Below are 22120 nucleotides of genomic sequence, written 5' to 3'. Positions count from 1 at the left end.
AGTGTGCTTAAGTACAATGTTGATGTTGTATGTTGACGACATTTCAGAGGGACATAGTATGATCCACAAACCATTAGTTGATGGACACAAAATGAACTGATAATCATTTAGTTGTTTACTGTATCAAGCAAAAAGTCCAAAAAAGATTTTTCCAGCTTTGCAAATACAAAGTTATGCAGTTTATCACTTTTATAAATGTTTTTGAAATTAAATATTTTCGGGGCTTTGTACTGTTGTTCAACCACATTAAAGAATTTGAAGTTATCATTTTGACTCTGAGTCCTTGAAATGCACTTTTTAAAAATCATAGAGATTAAACTGTTTATTTACCTAAACTATTTACTGATGGATAAAGTGAAAATGAAAATAATCATTAGTTTAGTTAGTTAGTCAGTTCTAAACATTGCCCCTGTTACTCCACTATATTTATTTTAACAGATATAGTTACTTTGCAGATAAGGATCGAATGCATCTTAAAAAATACATGTGGTAAACTGTTCAGTCATGTGTTGATTTTACTTATATTGTGTTACTTATATTGTTTCACTCACTGTGAAAACACTCCACGACAAGTGATGAGCAGAAATCCACATCTGCTGTGAGGCTGTACAAGGACCACCATCAACTCTGTGAGTGTCAGATTCACCAAGTATTGACCAGCGTGAGATGAGCCAGTCACATGGATGACATCACGGCCTCTCCATGTCTAATCAGCTCCATATGCCTGCTGGGTGTACAACCAGTGGTCAGCAGGCAGCCAATCAGAATCCACAGAAACACGGATCACATGTATTGTAGCAGAGAGGCAGGAGGGCGGAGAGTGTTGCACAAAAGAGTCGTCATGACAGAGTGGAGTGGTGATGAAGAGCTGTGTGTAATTCTTCTGTCAGTAACTGAAGAACAGGACAAGAGTGAGTATCATCCACAGAACAACAGAACACCATCAGGAGGTTTGTCCTCTGCAGTTGCCTTTAATAGCCCGTACATGAACACAATGACACAAAATGCACCTGTGACATGTGAACAATAAAATGATGGCGTGACACTTGGCCACTGCCTGTAGAAGTTACACATGATTCAGATGTTATGTTTTTTTAGAACAGTAGGACAACTGTGAGATAAATGAGTGTAGTTGTGTAGCAGCTTGCATTACCACAGTTTCTAGCAGTGGTGGCTTTAAATAAAAACCCATCTGAAAACACACAGAAAAAGATACTGATAACCTTCAATTGTCATGTTATTTCAGGTGTAAAAATTGGTCAAAAATACAAAATCTTGGCTAAAAATCAAAGCTACATTGACCCATTTTTTGGTCGCAAAGGTCAGAAAAACTCGAAAAGAGATGGCATATTATGAAGTTGTTCTGGCTATTGTGTTAGCAAAGAACTGCCTATTCCCACATCCATCATCCCACTGGAGTCGTGTTTGTGTCCACCTGATGGATCTAAGACAACATTCACTCTCTTGTTGCTCTGGTTTGGTCTGCACCAACTCCACCAATATCTGACTCTGCTAAATGCTCCACTGTGTTTACTCCAGGTAGTTGTTGACTCTGTCTGTCTGTGGTTTGGTGCAGCACAGCGGGTTTATTGGAGCCTGTTTGCCGAAAACATCTGATTAATGCAGCTTACATGACTGAAGAGTGAAAACCTTCTGTAAAATTTGTGTGTTTCAACCAACCCTGAATTCAAAATATCAGCCTTTCTTACCCCAACATTCACAAAAGGTACTGACATATGAAAACCTCAAACCTAAAATCTCAGCTCAAGGTCTTCTTGCTAGCTTTTTCAGTTAATTTCAACCACAGTTTGCAGTGTCCCTCAGTCGATCCTGTTGAGTTTAAGCTTTTACTTCAACTTGAACAGATCTATTATCGTGTCTTAGCTGAAGACCGCTGCAAGATGTGGTTGAAATCTCTTAAAAGCTAAAAAGTGGATCTTAAATTAAGAATTTTTTTATTCTTTTTCGGTCAAATCAATGTTTCCAAGGTCAAATGTTACTGGAAAACATTACATTGACTATTAACTGTTGCATAATATAGGTTTGTGTAATAAAATATATTGTTCACCCACAGCTTCCAGCAGAAAAACACTATAAAGTTGGCACTCTGGTTTCATTCGCTTCCATCTGCCCTGCTGGACTCTCGAGGGTACAAAACTCTCTGTAAAGTAACTGTTTGATAGACATTAGCTTTGAATGGCACAGTTGACAACACATCAGTGTATTCCTGTTTGGAGAGTATTGTGTTAGCACTGTAATACTGGGATTGTTCGCATCAGGTTTAGATGATGTACTTCACATCTGAGGCACTTATAAAAAGACAAAAAAAGCAAGAGATGACTCTTAGTTGGCTAAGAGAAAGTTGCTGTTGTTTGAGCTTCCTCTTCGAATCTCTGTGACCAGGTTATGAAGTTTCTGTGACAGCGCCACCTGGTGGGAGAAAACGCCATAGATAAGAAGAAAAAAAATCTGTACATATAGTACAGCTTGTGACATCTGGCTTATGTCAGAACTGTTATGTATCCAGCACAGATTTAGATGCAGATTTTGGTTGTGTGTGTGTGAGACTCACAGTGTAAGTGTCTGGCTCCTTCAGCCTCTTATGTCGAGGGTGCAGAGTCTGGAGGGAGCTCTGGACCTTTGCTCTAGTTTCTGCAGCACTGCTCAGAGGGTGTGTGACCTAGAAAGAGTAGGAGATACTTTCAGAAAGACTAAACTCCAACACGGTCCAGCAGTATTGTCTGCTTTTGTACTGCTCAATGCCTTCCAAAACATACTTTCTGATAAACAATGTATACAATATGGGTTTAAAAGCAGCATAATGGATACAATCAATGTTATTTTATTAACTGTGCTTGCATGTGTATTTAATGCCTTTGTAAAACCCTCAAACATCCTTGAACTCGCTGCTTTCAGATGTGGTTTATGGTATAAGTGTAGAGAGAGAACAAGGTTGAACGAGGCTGTCAGTATATCTTGGGTGTCCACAAGGGTGCTCATGCACCCCTAATACAAACTTCTTAGTGACTTAGCTCACATGATCACCCAAAAGCATGGCTGTGATGATGGAAAGGAAACAAGCTGCTAATGAGGGTTATGTTGTGGGGATTTCTGTTTTTCCTCACCTGTCCATTGATAAAGACTTCCTGGCGCAGACAGATGACCTGAGCTGGAGTCACAGAGATAGCGGGGTTATCACACCCCAGAGGGTAACAGCTCAGAGAGACTCCTTCCTCTGGGGGAGACTCCACAGCGAGACACACCAGGTCCAGAAAAGGATGGCCTGCAATGGGAGAAGAGCGGGAGGAAGTTTACAGCACAGCAGCAATCCAGCAGCAAATCAATCCAGCAAATTAAACTCAAGGTACTTTTGTCTTTGATGCAAAGATAATAGACAAACAAATATTGCCATAAAGCAGACCTGCTCATTGAATTGTAGCATTGCCAACAGTGGCCTAATAGGCACAGAGATATTAAAGGGAAGGCTACAGACTCTGTAATGGGAGCTGTCGCTCTCTGTCAATGTGCAGCTACAACAGCAGCCAAAAGCTAAAGTAAGATGGTGGCAGAAAAACACAAAGAGGAATACTGTAAGTGTGTACGCAGTGGAGATGAATCCTCACCCTCAGCGTCTACTAGCCTGTAGACATCTTTCCTCCCGGGGACAGTGCTCTTCTGTGGATCCTCACTGATCTTCATCTTGGGCTTCCCCCTCACCTCCACTAGCTAACACGCATACAAATGTTAACATTTGGGCCCATTTAGATAGAGACTGTTATGTGCACTTTTGCTTTAGCTGTTACCTTATACACACAGCCCAGCGAGGGCTGTTTTGTGCAGGTGACCAGATGTGTTCCAACACCAACCACATCAACCTCATTCTCCTGAAATCAACGATATACACAACATGACAGGGAAAGAGAAAGAAGCCTGAAAGCAGCTAAGATAAAAGGCAATAAAATGAGCTCTTGTTCATCATAAACCATCCACATGTCCAGCCAAGTTACCTTACTGTTGAGCTCTGCCATGCTCTCCTCTGAGATGTTATTGGTCCCGACAATGATCAGTGAATCAAAGGCAGAGATGGAGAAACTACAGAGAAGAAGCAAAGAGAAAGAGAAGATTCAGACCTCTGGAAGAGTCAGACATACAGATGCACACATACAGCATGGCACCTCACTCACTGCTCACTGCAGAGTCTGAAGACATGACGGACATCAATGGACTGCCTGTGGAGGTCCCCGCTGTCCAGACGAATCCCGACAGGCCTGTAGCCCAGCTCACACAGCGCCAATGCCACAGCGCAGAAGTTCAACAGGCCACTACTAAATGGACACACACACACACACACACACATACACACACACACACACACACACACACACACACACACACACATATTCCATCATACAATGCATATAATATTAATAAAGCTATGTGATGATTAAAAACACATATAACACTGCACAGCAGTCATTACATGCATTAAAAATGACTGAGCATGAAAACACTCCTTGGACATTGTGAAAAGCATCAGTGCAATTATCTGAAGTGTTGGTCTAATGAGGTTCTCTGAAGAACGTTATTCCAAACCTGATTTTACTTAGGGTACAGCAGTGACACCTGCTGGTAAAAAAATTTGGTGCAGCAAAATCCTGAAGAGCATGTGCCGCCGCTGAAGTGCAGTGGTGGAGGAAGTACTCAGATAACTTACCAAAGTAAAGTAGCAATACCACTATGTGAAAATAATACATATTAGCACCATAATACACTTACTGATGTATTAATGTGTTCATCACATAAATGTTGGAGCTGGTAAATCTGGAGCTAATTTTAATCACTTTATATACATTGTTTGCTGGGAATCTTGTGAAAGCTAGTTTTTCTTTTTTATAAGTAGACAGTGGAGTCCAGTGGTTACCTAAGATTGGGGTCAGGCGGATATTTGACAGGCATCTTCAGCATCAAACACAACATCATTAGTTACCAGCCGACACTGTAGCTGTCAATCACAGGGAGGAAGTTCTGAGGGTAGGCGATGGCATAGGACAAAAAGGCAGCCAACTCGCCCTCATGGATCTTCCCAGGCTCCGCTCCCAGAAGCTCACACACACGACCCAGCAAGCCCTTTGTCAGCGAAATGAAGTCGACCGCATCAGGGCCGCTGTTCACCGGCACAAGAGTCTGAGTAGACACAGAAAACAGGGACAACTTTCAATCTAAATGACTAACTCTGTACACAACTAGCACTGAATGCCTTTTAAAGAGCTCTCACTAATGATGTCACTGAAAAACAAGTGCTTGGTGGACTTGTCCAAAATGATTGGAAATGATCTGTCAACTATCAGTATCAGCTATAGCCTCATGTCACACCACTGACTAAACCTTTGTAATGAGTGCATATTACATCACTTACACTGTCTGTAGACAGCAGGTCCATGCAAGGCCCGATATCCCAGCACCCTCTGTGCAGGTGCCACAACCAGTCACAGGAGTCACAAGGACAGAATTTCAGTGAATTATGTTTATTGGGCTGACCAGCTGCACATTAGGTATTGCTGCTGGAAACTGGACCTAGCTCTCTGCAGTGGTTTGTCCCATTCTCCAACAACGGCATGACAACATAACTGACACAGGAATACAGGCGGGATGTTGTTCACCGCGATGGATGAAATCAACCCACAGACTTACAGTATGCTTTGGATAATGACTGATGATAATGTGAGTGATCACAATTTGAACTCAGTGAGCTAAAAATGTGTAAAAGCTGTGGTATGGTCCTTTAAGGGTGACTGGAGGAGGGAACACATACTCACTTGTGGTGAGACCTCATCCAGGGAGGTAAAGGAAGTGACATACGAGTGCGCCATGGTCCCTGCGACTGGGATCCCAAACAGGAAACCAGCCTGAACGTTACTGGTGAGATCAAACCCTGGAAGGCAGATTTTAGTGTCAGTCTGTCACTCTGGACACACTCAGCCTGATTAAAGCCCATTTTTAGAAGAAGAATTTGCTGCAAATCATCTCTGTTGGCTCTCGTTCAGTTGTTTGCTGTTATTTGTATTTGCACTTTCTTAAAAATGATTTAAGACAGCTACTTGACGCTAACACCACCACAGGGTGGAGAAAAACTGTACAGAATTTAGACAAACTGAGTGTCAGAACAGAACCTGTTTAACAGAGCACATGACATTCACCTCCAATGAATGTGTACCGTGAGGCGGTGAGTCCTCCATCTGGCCCCTGAGCTCTCCTGAGGCCCATCTCCAGCAGCTTCCTCTTGGGACCGGCCGCCAGGCGGAAACGGGCAGCATTACTGCACACCAGACTGACAAAGAGAGAGAGCAGAGACAGTGTTGAAGCCAATGTGAAATACAGCACAGCTTTAATTTGGTTATTTCATTTGAAAAAATATAAAAAAAAAACAAAACAAAACAAAACGGAATTCCCCTTATTCGTTAAACTCTAAGGCTCCCTCTGAATTTGCTTTTGAGTTTCTTCATATGTGGATATAAACACTTTTTGCACACTGTACAATAGTGTGATATCTATATTTTTTGCATTTGCTTCTTCTTCAGTTTATGACACTTGAGTGACACAATGCAAATATTCATGTGTTTCAAGGCTGCTCCATTCTGTGATATACAAATATTCAAAACATCTTGTGCATCATTTTATACACATTTTCTCATAATTCAACTTGACATATCTAATGTGTTTGGATAGTTCTGAATCTCAAATAGACTTCTGCAAAAAATGTGTTAAAAAAAGAAAAAACAAATACTCAGTACCAAGTAGAGAACACTGAAACGATTCCTCAATTCACTGATTAGTCAACCAAAGGATTAAAATCTTGACAATAATTCTCAAATGTGAGGATTTGCTGCATTTGTCTGTTTCATATCATAGTAAGTTGACATCAATTACACATAATATGTTGTTTGCAGCCTTACAAATATACAAGCATATGTATGTTAACAGTTTACTGTTGATAGACAAAATCCCCATTAACTCATACAGGTACAGACCAATTCATTCTTTTTCTCTGCATGTGTGTGTGTCTATGCCCATGTATCACTCACGTTGTGGGGACTCACCTAACTTGTGGGGACAAAATACAGGTCCCCACAATTTAATCATTAAATTTTAGGGTGAAGACTGAGGATAGGGTTACGGGTTAGGTAAGGTTAGGGTAGGTACAGGGTTAGGAATAGGCAAATAGTGGTTATGGTTAGGGTTAGGGTAAGGCTCCAGGAAATGTGTGTGTGTGTGTGTGTGTGTGTGTGTGTGTGTGTGCGTGTGTGTGCGTGCGTACGTGTGTGTGTGTGTGTGTGTGTGTGTGTGTGTGTGTGTGTGTGTGCGTGTGTGTGCGTGCGTACGTGTGTGTGTGTTTGTGCGCACGTGTGAGTGTGTGTGTGTGTGTGTGTGTGTGTGTGTGTGTGTGTGTGTGTGTGTGTGTGAGTGTGTGTGTGTTGGCTGGTTGTTACCTGGCGTAGTTAACCAGACACAGCAAACTGGTCTCCAGCAGTTGAACCACAGCCAGCGGACCCGCCACCTCTATCAGCGGCACCTGCAGATGTTACAGACATGTCATCAACCTTTATTTTACTCATTTACAATTTAAACTGGTGTCCTGATGCAGCACAGGTTACTCCCTCTGACCCCCAGCACACCCTGTATGTGACCTTTGACCTTCAGTCCAGCAGCTCACCCTGGCAAACACCCCCGTGCCCTCTGGAATGGAGCGGAGTGTGACACCAGAGCAGTCCAGGCCTCGCAGGAACTGGAAGAATGCGGGGTCAGTGGTGGAGGGCAGGACGGAGCGCAGGAACTCCACATCTGGATCCATAAAACACAACGATAACACAACAGCTGGAACACTAGTGACCAACAGCAGAGGGCATCCTTCATCCTACTACACATGTGCTCTTACACAAGCACATGTGCTCCACGTGTCCTCCCTCTCTCACGTGTCTCACCTACACACAACAGACTTCTCTGCTGTCACTTTGATGAAGTTTACATTAAACATGTGTGTGGCCATGACAGCTAACTGATTACAGTGCTTACAGTACTTCTACTTTATTTGAGTATTTTAAGGTCATGATATTACTTTACTAAAATCCCTTAAAGGGAAAGTACCAATACAACGATGTAAAATGCTCCATTACAAGCAGGCATCTTTAAAGGTCCATACCACAGCTTTTGTATTGTACTTTTACTCCACAACATTTATCTGACAACACAAATCACTTTGCAGATCAAGATTTAACATACAGAACAAATGAAATGACGCATTATTCCAGAACTGCCCAACAGTATATGAATACCAGCTACAACTTTAAAATGCTGCTTCCCTGTTAATTCATCAGTAATAACAATCTCATAATAAGTGTTAGATAACATTGTGAAGGGAGACAGCCCATTCCACATAAAGAGTGCATTGATTTTTAAACTTAAGTAGTTCAACCCTCTATAACCACTGATGTACTTTTACTAAAGTACAGTTTGAATGCAGGATTTCAAACTTGTAAATGTTTGTAAAGTTGGAAACATATTCACAGAAAACTTCCTGGAATCAGTAACTCAAACAAAACATTTGACCAGAATCTCTTTAGCACTGAAACCACGCATCAAGGCGTCATACTTGCCTCCCACAAACCAGAACAGTGGTTTCATCTACTGTCATGATTTGACTTCCAGGCTCAAACAACATATCTTATATTTTGATGTCACACAGTGTGTGAGACATTGACAGTCCTACAAACTGTAGAGCAGACTGCATCAGCTTCTGCGTGGAGAATGCTGTACCCACTAGGACTGTATAATGTTTTTCCAACAACAAACCCTGGATTACTCCTGACGTGACGCCCCCCCCTCAAGAAAAAAGGCAGGGTCATTAGGTCAGAAAATAAAGAGTAGCTGTGGAATGTGCAGAGGGAGCTGAGGAGTGTCAGAGAGGAAAAACAGCTACAGGAGGAAGATGGAGGAGCAGAACAACATCAGTGGAGTCTGAAGGGGCCTAAAAACCTTCTCTGGCAAGAGAGGAACCCCACTCCCATTCTGTGGGGGACCGCCCTGAACCTTTTCTGCAATAGATTTGATTGGTCATCCACCCTTCTCCCGTCCAATCCTCCCTGCAGCCCCTGTGTGGTGCCCCACCCCCATGACGCACCCCTTCCTACACATGCCACCTCACAGTCCCCCTGTACGTCCACTGCATTTCCTGTTAAATGCCCTAAGCCCCACCCACAACCTCCAGCACACAGCCCACAAGAACTCAGGAGGATTAAGGCGAGAGAGGCTGTGGGTCCGGATGGCATCAGCTCAAGGATTTCTCAAGTCCTGTGCAGACCAGTGGTGCAGGATAGCTGGTTCAACCTGAGCCTGAAGCTGGCCTGACTGCCACAGTGGTGGAAAATATCCTGCGTGGTACCAATGTCAAAGACTCTGCACCCCTAAGAGACTTCAAACACGATTTCTGTGGAGCAACTCTCTTGAGTTTGTAAACTATTTTCAAAGTAAGAAAAGGTGGCCCATTACATAAAGCTACAGTTTAAACAAATGGTACTTGATCATATTAATACATAACTAACTAATGGAGGCAAATTTTCAAGGGACTCCAAAGGCATTAAGTATTGAAAGATTTCTTTCCCCATCATAGTTGTTTTGCTGACTGAAATATGATCACTGCAGCTTAATTGAAAGGTGATGCTGATTGGCTAATGACTTAATCATCCCATGCATCCTGCATTTAATTGGTACAAAGGCAGTGACCATGAGGCAGCAATGACATTTTCTATTGGTAACCATGTGAAAATTCAACAAAATTCAAATCCCCAATATTTTTCTATAGAAAAATTCCCCCAAAATGTGCAAAAGCTTGTTAACTGTGCATCAGTATTTCTTTTCGGGTTTGCAATTTGTAGACGGTCCCTGCTCACTCGTCTCAGCCGCCTGATCTTAATGATCGGCGGACTTTATGTAGGACGGCTCGTTTTGATTAAAATCAGGTTGTGGCTCCTTATTAAGGTTTGAAAGAGGTGTCGTTTGTGTTTTGACACCGTTTCGATGATCAGTTATTGATCCGGCAAGTTCGAATCTGTGAATATCTTTCCAACTTTACCAAACTTACTTGTACTCGAGTATTTGAATTAGGATTGAATATCATTGCTACTCAGCTGTCACTGCAAACTACTTCAAGTTCTCATCCGCCATAACATGACAGCAACTATGAAAGGCAGCCTTTCACAATTATGTTGTACACGTAATTCTCCTCGATTTGCATAGATAGGGCTGCAGTCGGAGCTAAATGGCAAAGTTCACTGAAATTCACCATCGACATTCATGTTTTCACACTCATACGGTGAAGTATTGCGCAAACACCACTCAACGCGTAAAATCCCTTTAGAGGACGACACTGTCGAGCCCACCTGATGAACACTCACATGTCTTTAATGAGATTCGGCCATTCGCAGCTGATTAAACACTAATGATAGAGATAACTGAGTCCACGTCGACTCCCTCACCGTCGTCCGTGAAGCGAAAGCTGCGCAGGAACAGCAGACAGTCCTGCAGTCCAGCGAACAGCGAGAAGCCGCCGCCGAACGGATTGTCCCTGAAGAAGAGCTCGAACACGGCGGGCTCCTGGTGTCGGCCGGCCCGCCAGTACGCGTACGCCATGGTGAACTGGTACAGGTCCGTTAGCAGCGGGGGGACCCGCTCCCGGACAGAGCGCTCCATAACCCCGCATGTGTTGCTGCCCGGCGCTGCCATGTTATTCAAGCGCTGGTTCCAAGTTCACTGTTGCCGAGGTTTCTGGGACTTGCAGTTTTACTAAGCCCCACGGACTCCTTCACCAACTGAAGCAGGAGCAGACCCTCCCACCCCCACACACAGAGGCGTGTGTACAGAAACCACTCTGCAGCTCACATCCGCTCTCTCCACTGAGCAAACATTTTATTATAATACGTGTTATTCATAATCGAATCTGTCGTGGCTGACTGAAGTTTATGTTGGTCGCCACTTCAGAAAAGCAGAATAAGTTCTGTCCAGGGACAGTTATCCACATGGCCTTGTGATTTATGGGCAGAGGGCCAATGATGTAATAAGTTCTTCAAATTTTGTGTTCAGTTTATAAATGGTAAGTGCTGCTGTCACTATGGAACATAAGCACTCCAAATAAATGTCTCCTGGCACAGTGAAGTGTCAGAAGCATTTTAAAGTTAGAGCCGGCCCCTGTAAGCTCATTAAGCTTAAATTCACTGTTGATAGTCACAAGCTCATGTGGCATCTTCATCTGCAGAAGTATCTACAGCAGGCAGATCAATGCAGGGGAGGAAAGTATCAAACAGCCAAATGAACATACTAAATGAAAGTACAAGTACCTAAAAAAGGCATTTTTGAGTAAATGCATTTGCTACTTTCATCTCTGTATGTGACAGGGAGAGGGTCAGTTTCAGCTTAAAAAAACATGTCAATATAAACAAAGAAAACAACAGATTAATAGAATCTCACTTTATTAAAAGGACCAGGCTTCATACATTCAGTAGTATATCCTGTCATAACATTGTCGTTTTTTGCCAAAGTGTACCTGGTGTTATGCAGAGAAAAAAATATTGTATTGTATTGTATTGTCAAATTCTGTTTTCTATCGATCATGTTTCAAGAAAATTTAAAAGTATTTGACTCAAATTATTATTTTCTATGCAAGCTCAACAATATATCCATCTTTAATGATGTGTAGAGCCAAATCCAGCTGCAGGCATCTGTGTATTTGGCTAAGCAGACACTATGCTTGTTTTTAGACAGACAATATATCGTACACGTATATTGTGATCTGATGTATAAAGATCTGCAGGCTCCTCAGCGTGCTGAAGTAACTGCTCTCATCTTTAACAAATCTGTAATTACTGTTTACTTCACGTTGATCTCAGAATGTGATTTGCATGTGACTGAAACTTATCTTCCAACATGCAGAGTGCCACCATGAATTTGTGTCACAGTAAAAAAAAGAGCAGCTTTCAGCCTCTTACTGTCTCTACACCACTTTAGCACCAGGCTCTCCAACCTGGACTCAGGAGAAAAAGAACATGTTCTGAGATGATTAACTGGAAAGAAAAAAAAAAACCATGGACTTCCTCTGCACCTTCTGAGCGCTAATCCGCTCAGGTTTTTACCTGATTGTTTCTTCTTTTTATTGTGACGTACTGGACAGTTACAACTCTTCAGAGATTAAAGCAGGCAGTCTAAAGTGAAAATGTGTAACCTGTAATGATGGGATGGAAGAAGACACTGCTTGTTTGAGGGGCACAACTGACACGAAACTCTGCATCATCAGTGAATACGACAGTCTACTTGGTCACCAGTGGTCAAATTGGCCCAGGCTTCAAAAGGTAACAGTCACATGTGATCACAACTGAGGACGAGCAGCTGTCTTTTCTCATTGATCTGGACATTTCACAGCAAAGCGTCTCAAACTCTAAGGCAGACCTTTGACTGGTTCTGGTCATTATCCCAGTTCCCCCTGCTGCCCGCTGCCCTCCTCTGCAGTGGGCAAGCATCCTGCAAGCTCATTGGTCAGTGTGTGTTTCTGTTCCCTCCAGAGAAAGTGCGTAGGCTGTCCGGATTGGCTGTCCCCCTGAGCGTACACAAAGAACGGGCTAAGCTCGATAGCCAGAGCCGACCTGACCAGGCCTACGCCCCCTCCGCGCTCTGAGCAGGGGTGGTAAACTCGTCCGGTGACGGGATGCATGTACAGTGCCTCCGGGCGGAACGGGATGGACAGCTTTTCTGCCCCGCCGCAGTACGACAGCAGCTCCCGATCTCCCATGATTCCTGGTGCCTCTGCAGGACTCTGCAGCAGGTGTGTGAAGACCACAGGACGATCATCGCAGCGCAGGAAGTTCCTCTCTCTGCCACACAGGGACAAGTAGGGAAAGTCCTCCTCGTAACGACCACTCTGATTTGACCGCAGCCGGCTGAAGAAGAAGACCAGGAACTGCTTATCTGGTAATAAAGACAGAGGGATGATGAGGAGCTGCTGAGAAATACAGTAACAGAAGGATTATGCAATCAAAAATGAGACTTTTGCTCGACCGTTGCTCATTAGATCACAAGTTTTAGCAAATCTGATAACTGTCATCTATGTTTGGGAACATGCCGCACTAAAAATGGGTCCTGTTTCACTTCCTGCTCTTGAGGCCTTGTTTTTATGGAACAAGTCTGGTGATATTCTCTGATTTCCATCAACAAAATCTAATGAACAACTGACACAAACCACAAAACTAATAATACTGTATTTTAATCAAAGCCTGGCACATCTTCTTCCTCTGTGCAATAGAGCTCCACTGTTGTCCAATAACTATTAAAAACACATCAGTGAGGGGACAGGTGACATGTTCCTTCATTACCATGAACACACACAGCAGTTTACTTTAAGTCAGTATCCCATACACCATCCTTCAGCCTCAGATATTTACTAGAGCACCAAAGGTGGGTTAATCAGCGGCTAAATAGTCTCAAACAATGTGAATGAAAAGCTACAGTGAACGGCTGTTTCAGGGAAATTATTAAGCCTTTTTTTAAAAATGAAGCTTGGAGCTGAGAGCCAGAGACAGAGAAGGGAAGTCAGAAAGTATTGAGAGACAGACAGATTGTTGATTTTAATCTTTGCATGGGATCTGCTGACAGTTTCAAACATAGAGAATATTGCCAATCTTATCTTTTGAGAAAGCATCCAGCTATTTTAGCAGATATTGTGACTGGATGGAGCATATTCCTAAACAGACTTTACCACAGATGGGAGGCTGTAATGGGCCCACCAACTCAAATTTGTCCTGAAGTCCACAAACAGGTTAATCCTGTCATGCTATTGACTATATACATAGCATAATGTTTATTCATATGCATTTAGACACAGCTCAAATGTGACAGTGTTGTTTTAGGAGCAGTGTGTGTCCATTTCTACCTTTGAAGCAGGTGACAAAGTTCTTCACTTTAGTGTCATCCAGGAAAAGCTGCAAGTCGAGCACACACCAACATGTCATGTTAGCAGGAATATGACATTTTTAAAGGTTTTTCCTTGTGTCAGTTTATACACTCACCTGTCCTTGGTGGTCAATATAGTAAAAGTACTCTCGGATCCGTGGTTCCGGGCTCTGGCCCTGGATGTATGTAGCGGTGCTTCTGGAAGCGGTGTAGACGGAGGACACGCAGCGCAGGGCGGTCAAACCTCTGCAGCTAAGAGCCGCAGTCCGGAGGAACAACATGGCCGAAAAGGAGCACAGAGGGTGGATATGTTCCGGAATACACACGGATATAGAGAGGATGACCACTGTCTTAACCAGGAGTCTCAACTATCAGACGAAGTTACACAACTTAAGCTTTGCCCTCATGTTATTGTTTACAGCTGCGCCAGAGCGGAAGAACAACCCGGAAACATTTAAGCGTTACAGCAGCGTTAGTTTTTGAATGTGGCCGCCTAGTGGTCACTGATGGAACTGTCGATTTAGAATGAATTTATCGTGATTAGATTACAATACATACAATATACAATAACATGTGTATATATACATACAAACATATACAAACATGGCATACAAGTTCAATAAGGTAGAGAAATTCAACGTAATACGATACAAAAAATGTGGGGGTTTTTTTTTACACAAAATAATCAAAGAAACATAAAAAAGAAACTCTCTTTCTCTTATTTTAAATAAATGAATGAATGTATTCTTGGTTACAAATGGAAAACGTTTGCAAACAACATGAAAATACCAATAATTAAGCAGATGCAGATTTAGAATTGAATTCAATGTTTTTCCCCTGCTTTCCCCTGTTTATTATTATTATTATTATTGTTGTTGTTGTTGTTGTTTTTATTGTCAATCACTCAAACTTAAATTGTAGAGCACCTTTCATACAAGTTTATGCAATTCAAAGGGCTTTAGAGGTGAGAAAAACTGCAGAGAAAAAGGAGAAAATAATCTAAAAAAAAAACAAAGAATAATAAAAAATAAACCAATAAAAGGCAATAAAACCATTAAAAAAAACAATACAACATGAAAAAAGATAAAAACAAATAATAATATCCATAAAACAGTACAGTTTTTATGGGTATCATTCCCTTCAAAACACACAATAGACAAGCTAGGTTTTAAGTTCAGGTTTAAAGATATTAATCGGGATACTTTACTTGTTATTGTACCCTCAACACAGTGGTGTTGGAGTGGCTACAGGCATTATGAAGGAGCTGGATACTGCTGCACAAATCTCCCCGGTATTCAGCTGTGCTCTACTTTAACAAATCTGTGTTTCTTTGTGGACAGAATTAGATTTTTTATGTGGATATGTGTAACATATTCTTTATATCACAAGTTAAGAAATTAAAGCTGCTATCAATTATACCAAAAAACAGAATGGCTTCAATATTCAATTCAAAAAGCCTTTATAGTCTATTTTTAAAACATAATGCACCAAACAATCAGTAAGTTTGCCTGTAAGCCAGTGACAGTTTTCGTGGGGAGCCCTCTGATGTGCTCTCAACTGTGGAAGAAAAAGAGCTCCAGAAGAATGAGCCTGAAGGACTGAGTCTATTTTCAGAGTCAGTTGCTCCATTTATCTGTCTGTTGTTAAATGATTTACTGAACATAACTCCAGCAGGTCTGCAGAACTCAAGTGACACGTTTGCTCAGAAGTCTGATTGCTCAGACTAAAAAACTGAAGAGCCTGTGCAAACCAGGATTTTTTAGTATGAGAAGAAATGATAATCTGATAGTCCCACAGATCAAAAAGTGAACAGAACATTTCTTTTGGAGGCTGTGTCATTGTGTCAAGTTTCCAAAGATAACACGTGTCAGGCTGAATTAGAGGAAATGTCTACGAAGTGATGCACGGGACATCTGGAATATTTCTATTTGATTGAATGGTGCAGCTATATATTTTCTTTCTATTTGTCATGCACTTCCTGTCCAGTGAAAACCAAGCATCTCCAAACGTGTTGATTTTGGGGTTCTTGAATGATTTTTACTTGTGGTGCAGTATTTTTAGTGTGGTATTATTACTTTTCTCTAAGTAAATGATCTGAATACTTGCCTGTTCATTTTCTGTTGATCGATCGCTTAATCGACTAGTCGTTGGAGCTCATAGTTGCAGTTGAGTGTCACAAATAAATCCATCAATCAGTGACTTAGAAAGCTTAAACTGTGCTGAAGACAGTGTGAACAGAAGACAACAGAGCTCCTCAGGAAGCCTCATGTAAATCTATGAGCTGATACAAGAAGCATTACAACAACATTCCTCCACAGACAGACAGACAGACAGACAGACAGAAACAGACAGACAGACAGACAGACAGACAGAAACAGAGAGACAGACAGAAACAAACAGACAGACAGACAGAAACAGAGAGACAGACAGGCTGCTGCTCGTGTTAAAAGGCCACAGACACCCTCTAAGTGAAGTAGAGACAGAGGCTTCTTTGGGTCTGACTGCACACAAAGCGGCTGATTGAGGCGAGCTGCTCATGACTTGAACCGTCAGCAGTGAAGCTCCAGCTGACGATCATCCAGCCACCGCGCGCGACCTGTGTGCGGCTCTTCCGCCTCCCTCCCTCCCCCTCCAGGTAGGGTGGAGTTGTCTTTACCTGGACTCTGACAACACACGACAGTGTATGAAACGATCAGTAATGGCGGTGTAGCCGGTCTCTGGAGTGTTTTCATCGACATTTGTTCACAGTAAGTTTCTCTCTGGAATTCATTCTGCGCGTGCTGTCAGACAAACGTTTTTATCTGGCTTATGTTAATTTAACCAGCGAGCATATCATGACACCATGTTGTTTCTTCATTTCACCACTTCTGAAACTACAACCCGGCTCCATTTTTTATTGACTTGAAGTTTAGAAAGCTTCCTTGTTGAAACAAATGTTTGTTTTTTCCTTCTAAACGGTCTTTGGAGACACCAGCCTGCGCCTTTACGCTCAGTTTATGGTGCTCTTAGGACAGCTGAGACGAAAGGGAGCAAAGGCTGTCCTCACTGAAGCGTCCCCTGTCCGATCTTTGAAGTAACCGTGAAGAAACAAAGATAATAGTCATAAAACACCTTTTCTTGGATACCTGTTGAATCGTTTCTTTTGTAGCAGCTCTGACTGTGCGGATGTTGTTCAAAGGTCATTTCTGTGTCCAAACGTCTTGCTTTCGGTCTGCAGGTATGAGCCAGCCGCCCCGTTCAAACCGGGGACACCGGGACAGAAACGGAGACCACCGGCGTCCATCCCCGGACAGGTGAGCGTCACCCATCGCCATCAAACATCATCAAATCCGCTGATTTCTGTGTGATATCACACCTGGAACCGAACCGTCTCAGTTTTAAACTCATTCAAATCAGCTGTCCCTCATTTTTGATCATTTGTGGTTTTATTAAATGGTGTCAAATAAAAACAGTAAATATCTATAACCTTAGTAAGAATTATTAGGTAGATACAATTTAAAAAAGCATGAATGTAATCTATTTACATGAAAGAGTCCTTCATGTCAGCCTGCAGTTCATTCTGGTTTAATCTATAGCTCCATCCATCTTTTCACACCATTAATTTATTATTATTATTCTTATTATTATTATCACCATTATTACAGGGCACATTATGCAATATGTGTCAATATTCTCAGATGCTACTGAAGTGTTTATTCTGTTTTTATTGTATTTTGTTTGTCCGATACCTCCTTAAATGTCCATTATGTCGTTCCGTCAAGTTTCTTTTCCAATTCATTTCACATACATATTGATCTAACTTTTAAAAACATCAAAAAATGACCTTGAGTTTTGACCATTTAGCTTTAGGAATATAATTTCCCCCAAGTGTCATAAACAACTGAATTACAAATAGCATCTTTTTCTACCATCTTGTACTCACAATAAAACAAAATATGCAGAGGTTCAGTGCCAGGTGTCCACCTCAGACATGCTGTTCGTCAGTCCTCAGTGTGCTGGAATACAAACTAGAGAACTTGGTTCTGCGTTCTGTGGTTGAGTGCTTCCTCAGTGTCATTGTGCATGTGTTTCCTGTGTTCCAGGTCTTCCTCACGGCCACCGTACTACCCCAGAGAAGCCGACCCCCCCCCCAAACATGTGCGGGAGGCCCCTCGTGTGGAGCACCATGAGTCTAAATGCACACACATGTGCTCAAGGAGAGGTAAGTCAGGACGGCAGAGGAGTGTGTGTGCGGGTGGAATCGAACGAAAGCTCCTGCAGCAGAAGCTGCTGTGTCTCAGGTTTGACGCTGGTTTCAGTCTCAGTCCTTTCCTGTGTGAATACTGGACAGACCGGTTCTCTGCTGTTTGCGGCCTTCATTTCTCACCGTTGAGACTTTGGCAGAGTCACATGGGTCTTTGATGAAGGAGAGAGCTGAACTCTAGTAAATTTATCACATGGTCCTGGCTGTTTTTGTGGACCTAGGAACAAAAGAGATGATCCTCTAGGAATGTTAATAACATGGCATTTTGTTTAGTGCTCTGAGTGTTAGCCGACACACAGAGAAAGAACTACTTTGGTAATCAGCTCCTCACTTCTTTCTGCTGTATATCATTGAAAAAGGTTCAAAGAAAACATGACATTTGAAAACAATAAATAAAATAAAATTAAATGATGAATTCATAGAACAAGTTGAAGATGAACTAATAACCGTGTTAGCCAAAAGTCACCACTCATAAGAGTACTTAAGTGACATTTTATTATTTTATAGCCATTGTTTTTAAATTATTAGTGATACAGATTCTGATAAACTTCAACTCAGGATATCTGTACCTCTGTGTCACTGTATCTGCTGAGTATCCATCTGATCTTAGAGCTCCAGTTGTTACAAACTAGATTTTGACACACAGACTGTGCCTTGAACTTCATCTGATTTTGTGATGTCATCCCTCACCTATTTCATGTGTCGACCCCTTCTAGGCATCATATTGATCTGCTCTGTACTGACCAATGCCCTGGTCCTGATCTGCGTGGTTGCAGCTCACATGGTGACATCAGGCATGTCCTCTGCGGCTGCCATGGGCGGCTTCGACATCAACTCCAACTTAAACCTGCAGGGCACTGAGCTGCAGAAGGTGCGAGAGCTGGACATGCAGTACAGCCAGATGAGGGCGCCGGGCATCTACGGTGGCATCGCCTTCAGCCTGACCATTGGGGTCATCTCGCTGCTGTTTGTGGTTGCAGGGAGCAAACCGCCCCACCTGATGTCCCGTAAGCTTCTGATTGGAGCACTGGTGTTTCAGGCGGTGGGTGCAGTGGCGTATGTAGTAGCCGTGGGGCTCTACCTGCACTTTGTCATCGGGGTTAACGCCACAGATGTGTGTCAGCAGCGCGAGAGGCTGTACGCACGCAACGGCTACACCTGGATGAACTGTGATGTGGGCGGAGCGGATGCAGCTGTGGCTCTGTTTGGGCTCATCACGGCCATCCTGTACGCCATCGGCGCGGTGCTCACGGTCCAGACGATTCGAGGAGTGAGGCGCTACCTGCAGGAGCGAAAGCGCAGAGAGGCAGAAAAACAGCAGGCCCGAGCCCACCCACATAGAGCCCCACTGAGGGCCGAGACCACCTCTGTGTGACGGAGCGAACATCTGGGGCCTGTATCACCAATAAGAGTAGTGGGTTGACCAGCTGTCTTTGGGCTTGACTGAAATTTTCAGGTATCACGAAGCTGGCTCACTTTTAACCAGGGAGGATCATCATGGAAGCCTGTACTGCACGGCTGACATGCTCTGAAGCAGGTTACGCTCAGAGCATCAGATCTGAATCTGATCAAGCCCACCCACTGACCAATCAGATCACTGAAAAAAGAGAGTCATCTTTCCTAAAGGAACAGGTAACAAGTAATAAAGAGCAGTAGAGACAATCTGTACTTGAAGTATTTTAGTGTTCCCTCGTGTTTTACATTACCACACAGTACTTTCTTTTGCTCTGATCCATAGAGGAAGCCTGAGTTTTGACAGTAGCATCAAGCGTGGATGTATTATATTAGTTACAGTGGCTGGCTCCCTTTGCTGCAGGGCTCAGCCACTATTCCGTATCACTGCGGCTCATGTTAAGTGGTGGAGGCTCGATGATCCTGTTCTCCACCCTGTGTTCTGACCCACTGTGGCTGTGGCTGTGATTACAATTATATTCATTGGACAGTTATAGGCTAGCTTTGGCTGTTGTTGTGGGCCTTGTGTTTGTGCAGTGAACCGACATATTGCTGACTGAGCTTTGTGGCGAAGCTAACATTGAACTCCTGTGGTGTATATATTGGCAGCACATCTGTCATATCTGATAGAAGCTCAGGGTTCAAAGCATACGTGTCTGGCTTTATGATACTTTCTCAGTGAATGCATCAGGGGCTGTACAGACCGTTCTCTATGGATCAGAGGGAATGCAAAAGTAGCTCAGAGAAAGCAAAAAAAAAATCCCACCTTGACCTTTTGGGGGCTCTGAAGTGTATCATTATTATGGCAAAGATAGAGGAGACATTTTTTGCACAGCCATGTGTTCAGGCTGGGTGGAAAACTGACTTGTAAAAAAAAGCTGCCTACTTTTGTGAGTTTCTTTCATTCCTGACAGTGTTGATGCTTTTACACTTTTATTCCATCACTGCAGCTCAGGATAACATGAGGCTGACTGTTTAAGTTCTTTTTTTTAAGCTCTGTCATCGTTTATCATCCAAACTCAGTAAATTAGAAATGCAGCGTGTTGGTCCTGCATCTCTGCCAGCCATGACAGCCATACTGTACTTTTGTTTGAAGTGTGCCACGTCCTCATTGTGTGATTTCATTGCATGTATTTTGCCTAGTTAAACATCACTTTTTCACCCTGCGTCACACTAAATGCTCCACTCATCGTTCTGATGCCGCTGCGGATCAGTAAAGCGAACCAGTTAATAACCAGCTTCTTCTGCTTTAGTTAACCAGGATCATTGTTAGGCTCAGTGAAGCAATGTAGCTGAAAGACTCAAGTTTAACTTGCTTCATGATATAGGTCCAATCTGGGACGACTGGGGTTGTTTGAGGTCATTTTCAAGTCTAATCAAGACTGTATGAAGGGATTTATAGAAATGTTTTTAACATGTATACTACTTTGATTCATGTGTTTTTATGTCAAAATTGGATTTTGTAATGCATTGTTTTTGATATTGAAACTGTACAAGAATGTAACTACTCAGATTAAACTTCCGTCAATGTGACTATCACTGATGAACCAAACAGCCTATAGGGGGCACCAGATTTCTGTACAACGGCTGTCCTGTCCTGCTGCTGTGGCTTCTCTCTGTCCCCTCCAGAGGCATCTTGCCAGCCATGACATCACTGCTGTATGTCCCCTCTCTGCTGTCACACAATGGACCACACATACACAAAGGACACAGCAGTGATGTAACCAGTGGACTGTTCAGTCAAGACTTAATTACCAACAAAAGAAATTCTCCAGAGTGAGGTCTAATTTTACCATTTCTGATAACACAATGCAGTGATTGTATCACAGCAGCACAAACAAGACAACGTGACATTAGCTGAGAGAGATGAATGGTTGGTGCTTGTCGTGCAGTTCTTAACCTTATTTTATTCTGGAAGGCCTTTAAAAGGGTCAGTTCACACAACGTTTGGTGCTACGGACTTCACAGATGCAGCTTCATGTGATGAGTTTTGATATATCCATCGCTGAGATTTCTGCTGCCAACTCAATACAGTAGAGGTGAATGGAACAGGGCTGCAACTATTTATTATTTCCATAACCAGTGAACCTAAAGAGGATATCATAACTCGATAAACAAAATTAAAGGACACCTGTTTTTATCATTTAATTTTGCAAATAAAAACACTGAACACTTGTTCCAGCTCGTCAGCTGTAATGATACGGCGCTTTTCTTTGTTGTATGCAAAAGGAAATTAATCATTTGAGGGCTTTGGATGGTTGGTTGGACACAAAAAGCAATGTGAGTCATCAACTTGGCCATTTTTCACAACTCTTGGATGTTTCATCAAACTGTCAATGAATAGAGAAGATCATTAGTAGGAAAATTGATAATGAAAACAATTATTCTCAGCCCTGGACCAGTCTAATATTGTCCCTATTAATGTATAAATCACAA

The 22120-nt window shown here is 42.6% G+C and overlaps 3 protein-coding genes across 3 annotated transcripts; 1 reads left to right on the top strand and 2 right to left on the bottom strand.

Moving 5' to 3' along the window:
* Positions 1 to 950: 950 nt before the first annotated feature.
* On the bottom strand, positions 951 to 10808 carry naprt (nicotinate phosphoribosyltransferase). The gene is made up of 13 exons (XM_070960551.1): positions 10530 to 10808; positions 7712 to 7839; positions 7488 to 7570; positions 6198 to 6328; positions 5817 to 5932; positions 4988 to 5184; positions 4185 to 4325; positions 4008 to 4092; positions 3804 to 3884; positions 3624 to 3726; positions 3126 to 3283; positions 2573 to 2680; positions 951 to 2430 (listed from the first exon to the last, which is right to left on the bottom strand). The coding sequence occupies exons 1-13, from the start codon at positions 10774 to 10776 to the stop codon at positions 2344 to 2346; spliced, it is 1665 nt and encodes a 554-aa protein (XP_070816652.1). The 5' UTR covers positions 10777 to 10808; the 3' UTR covers positions 951 to 2343.
* Positions 10809 to 11503: 695 nt separating this feature from the next.
* On the bottom strand, positions 11504 to 14434 carry c4h8orf82 (chromosome 4 C8orf82 homolog). The gene is made up of 3 exons (XM_070961165.1): positions 14106 to 14434; positions 13970 to 14018; positions 11504 to 13008 (listed from the first exon to the last, which is right to left on the bottom strand). The coding sequence occupies exons 1-3, from the start codon at positions 14268 to 14270 to the stop codon at positions 12512 to 12514; spliced, it is 711 nt and encodes a 236-aa protein (XP_070817266.1). The 5' UTR covers positions 14271 to 14434; the 3' UTR covers positions 11504 to 12511.
* Positions 14435 to 16554: 2120 nt separating this feature from the next.
* On the top strand, positions 16555 to 21222 carry LOC139329984 (MARVEL domain-containing protein 3). Its single transcript, XM_070960680.1, has 4 exons — positions 16555 to 16736; positions 17207 to 17282; positions 18072 to 18190; positions 18949 to 21222. Exons 2-4 carry the CDS (start codon positions 17209 to 17211, stop codon positions 19605 to 19607), a joined length of 852 nt encoding a protein of 283 aa, XP_070816781.1. The 5' UTR covers positions 16555 to 16736; positions 17207 to 17208; the 3' UTR covers positions 19608 to 21222.
* The last annotated feature ends 898 nt before the right edge of the window (positions 21223 to 22120 follow it).

This window comes from Chaetodon trifascialis, chromosome 4 (assembly GCF_039877785.1).
Source record: "Chaetodon trifascialis isolate fChaTrf1 chromosome 4, fChaTrf1.hap1, whole genome shotgun sequence".
In the NCBI taxonomy this organism is placed as follows: domain Eukaryota; kingdom Metazoa; phylum Chordata; class Actinopteri; order Chaetodontiformes; family Chaetodontidae; genus Chaetodon; species Chaetodon trifascialis.
Note: the sequence above shows the minus strand (reverse complement) of the source record. Positions and strands in the feature narration are given on the sequence as shown.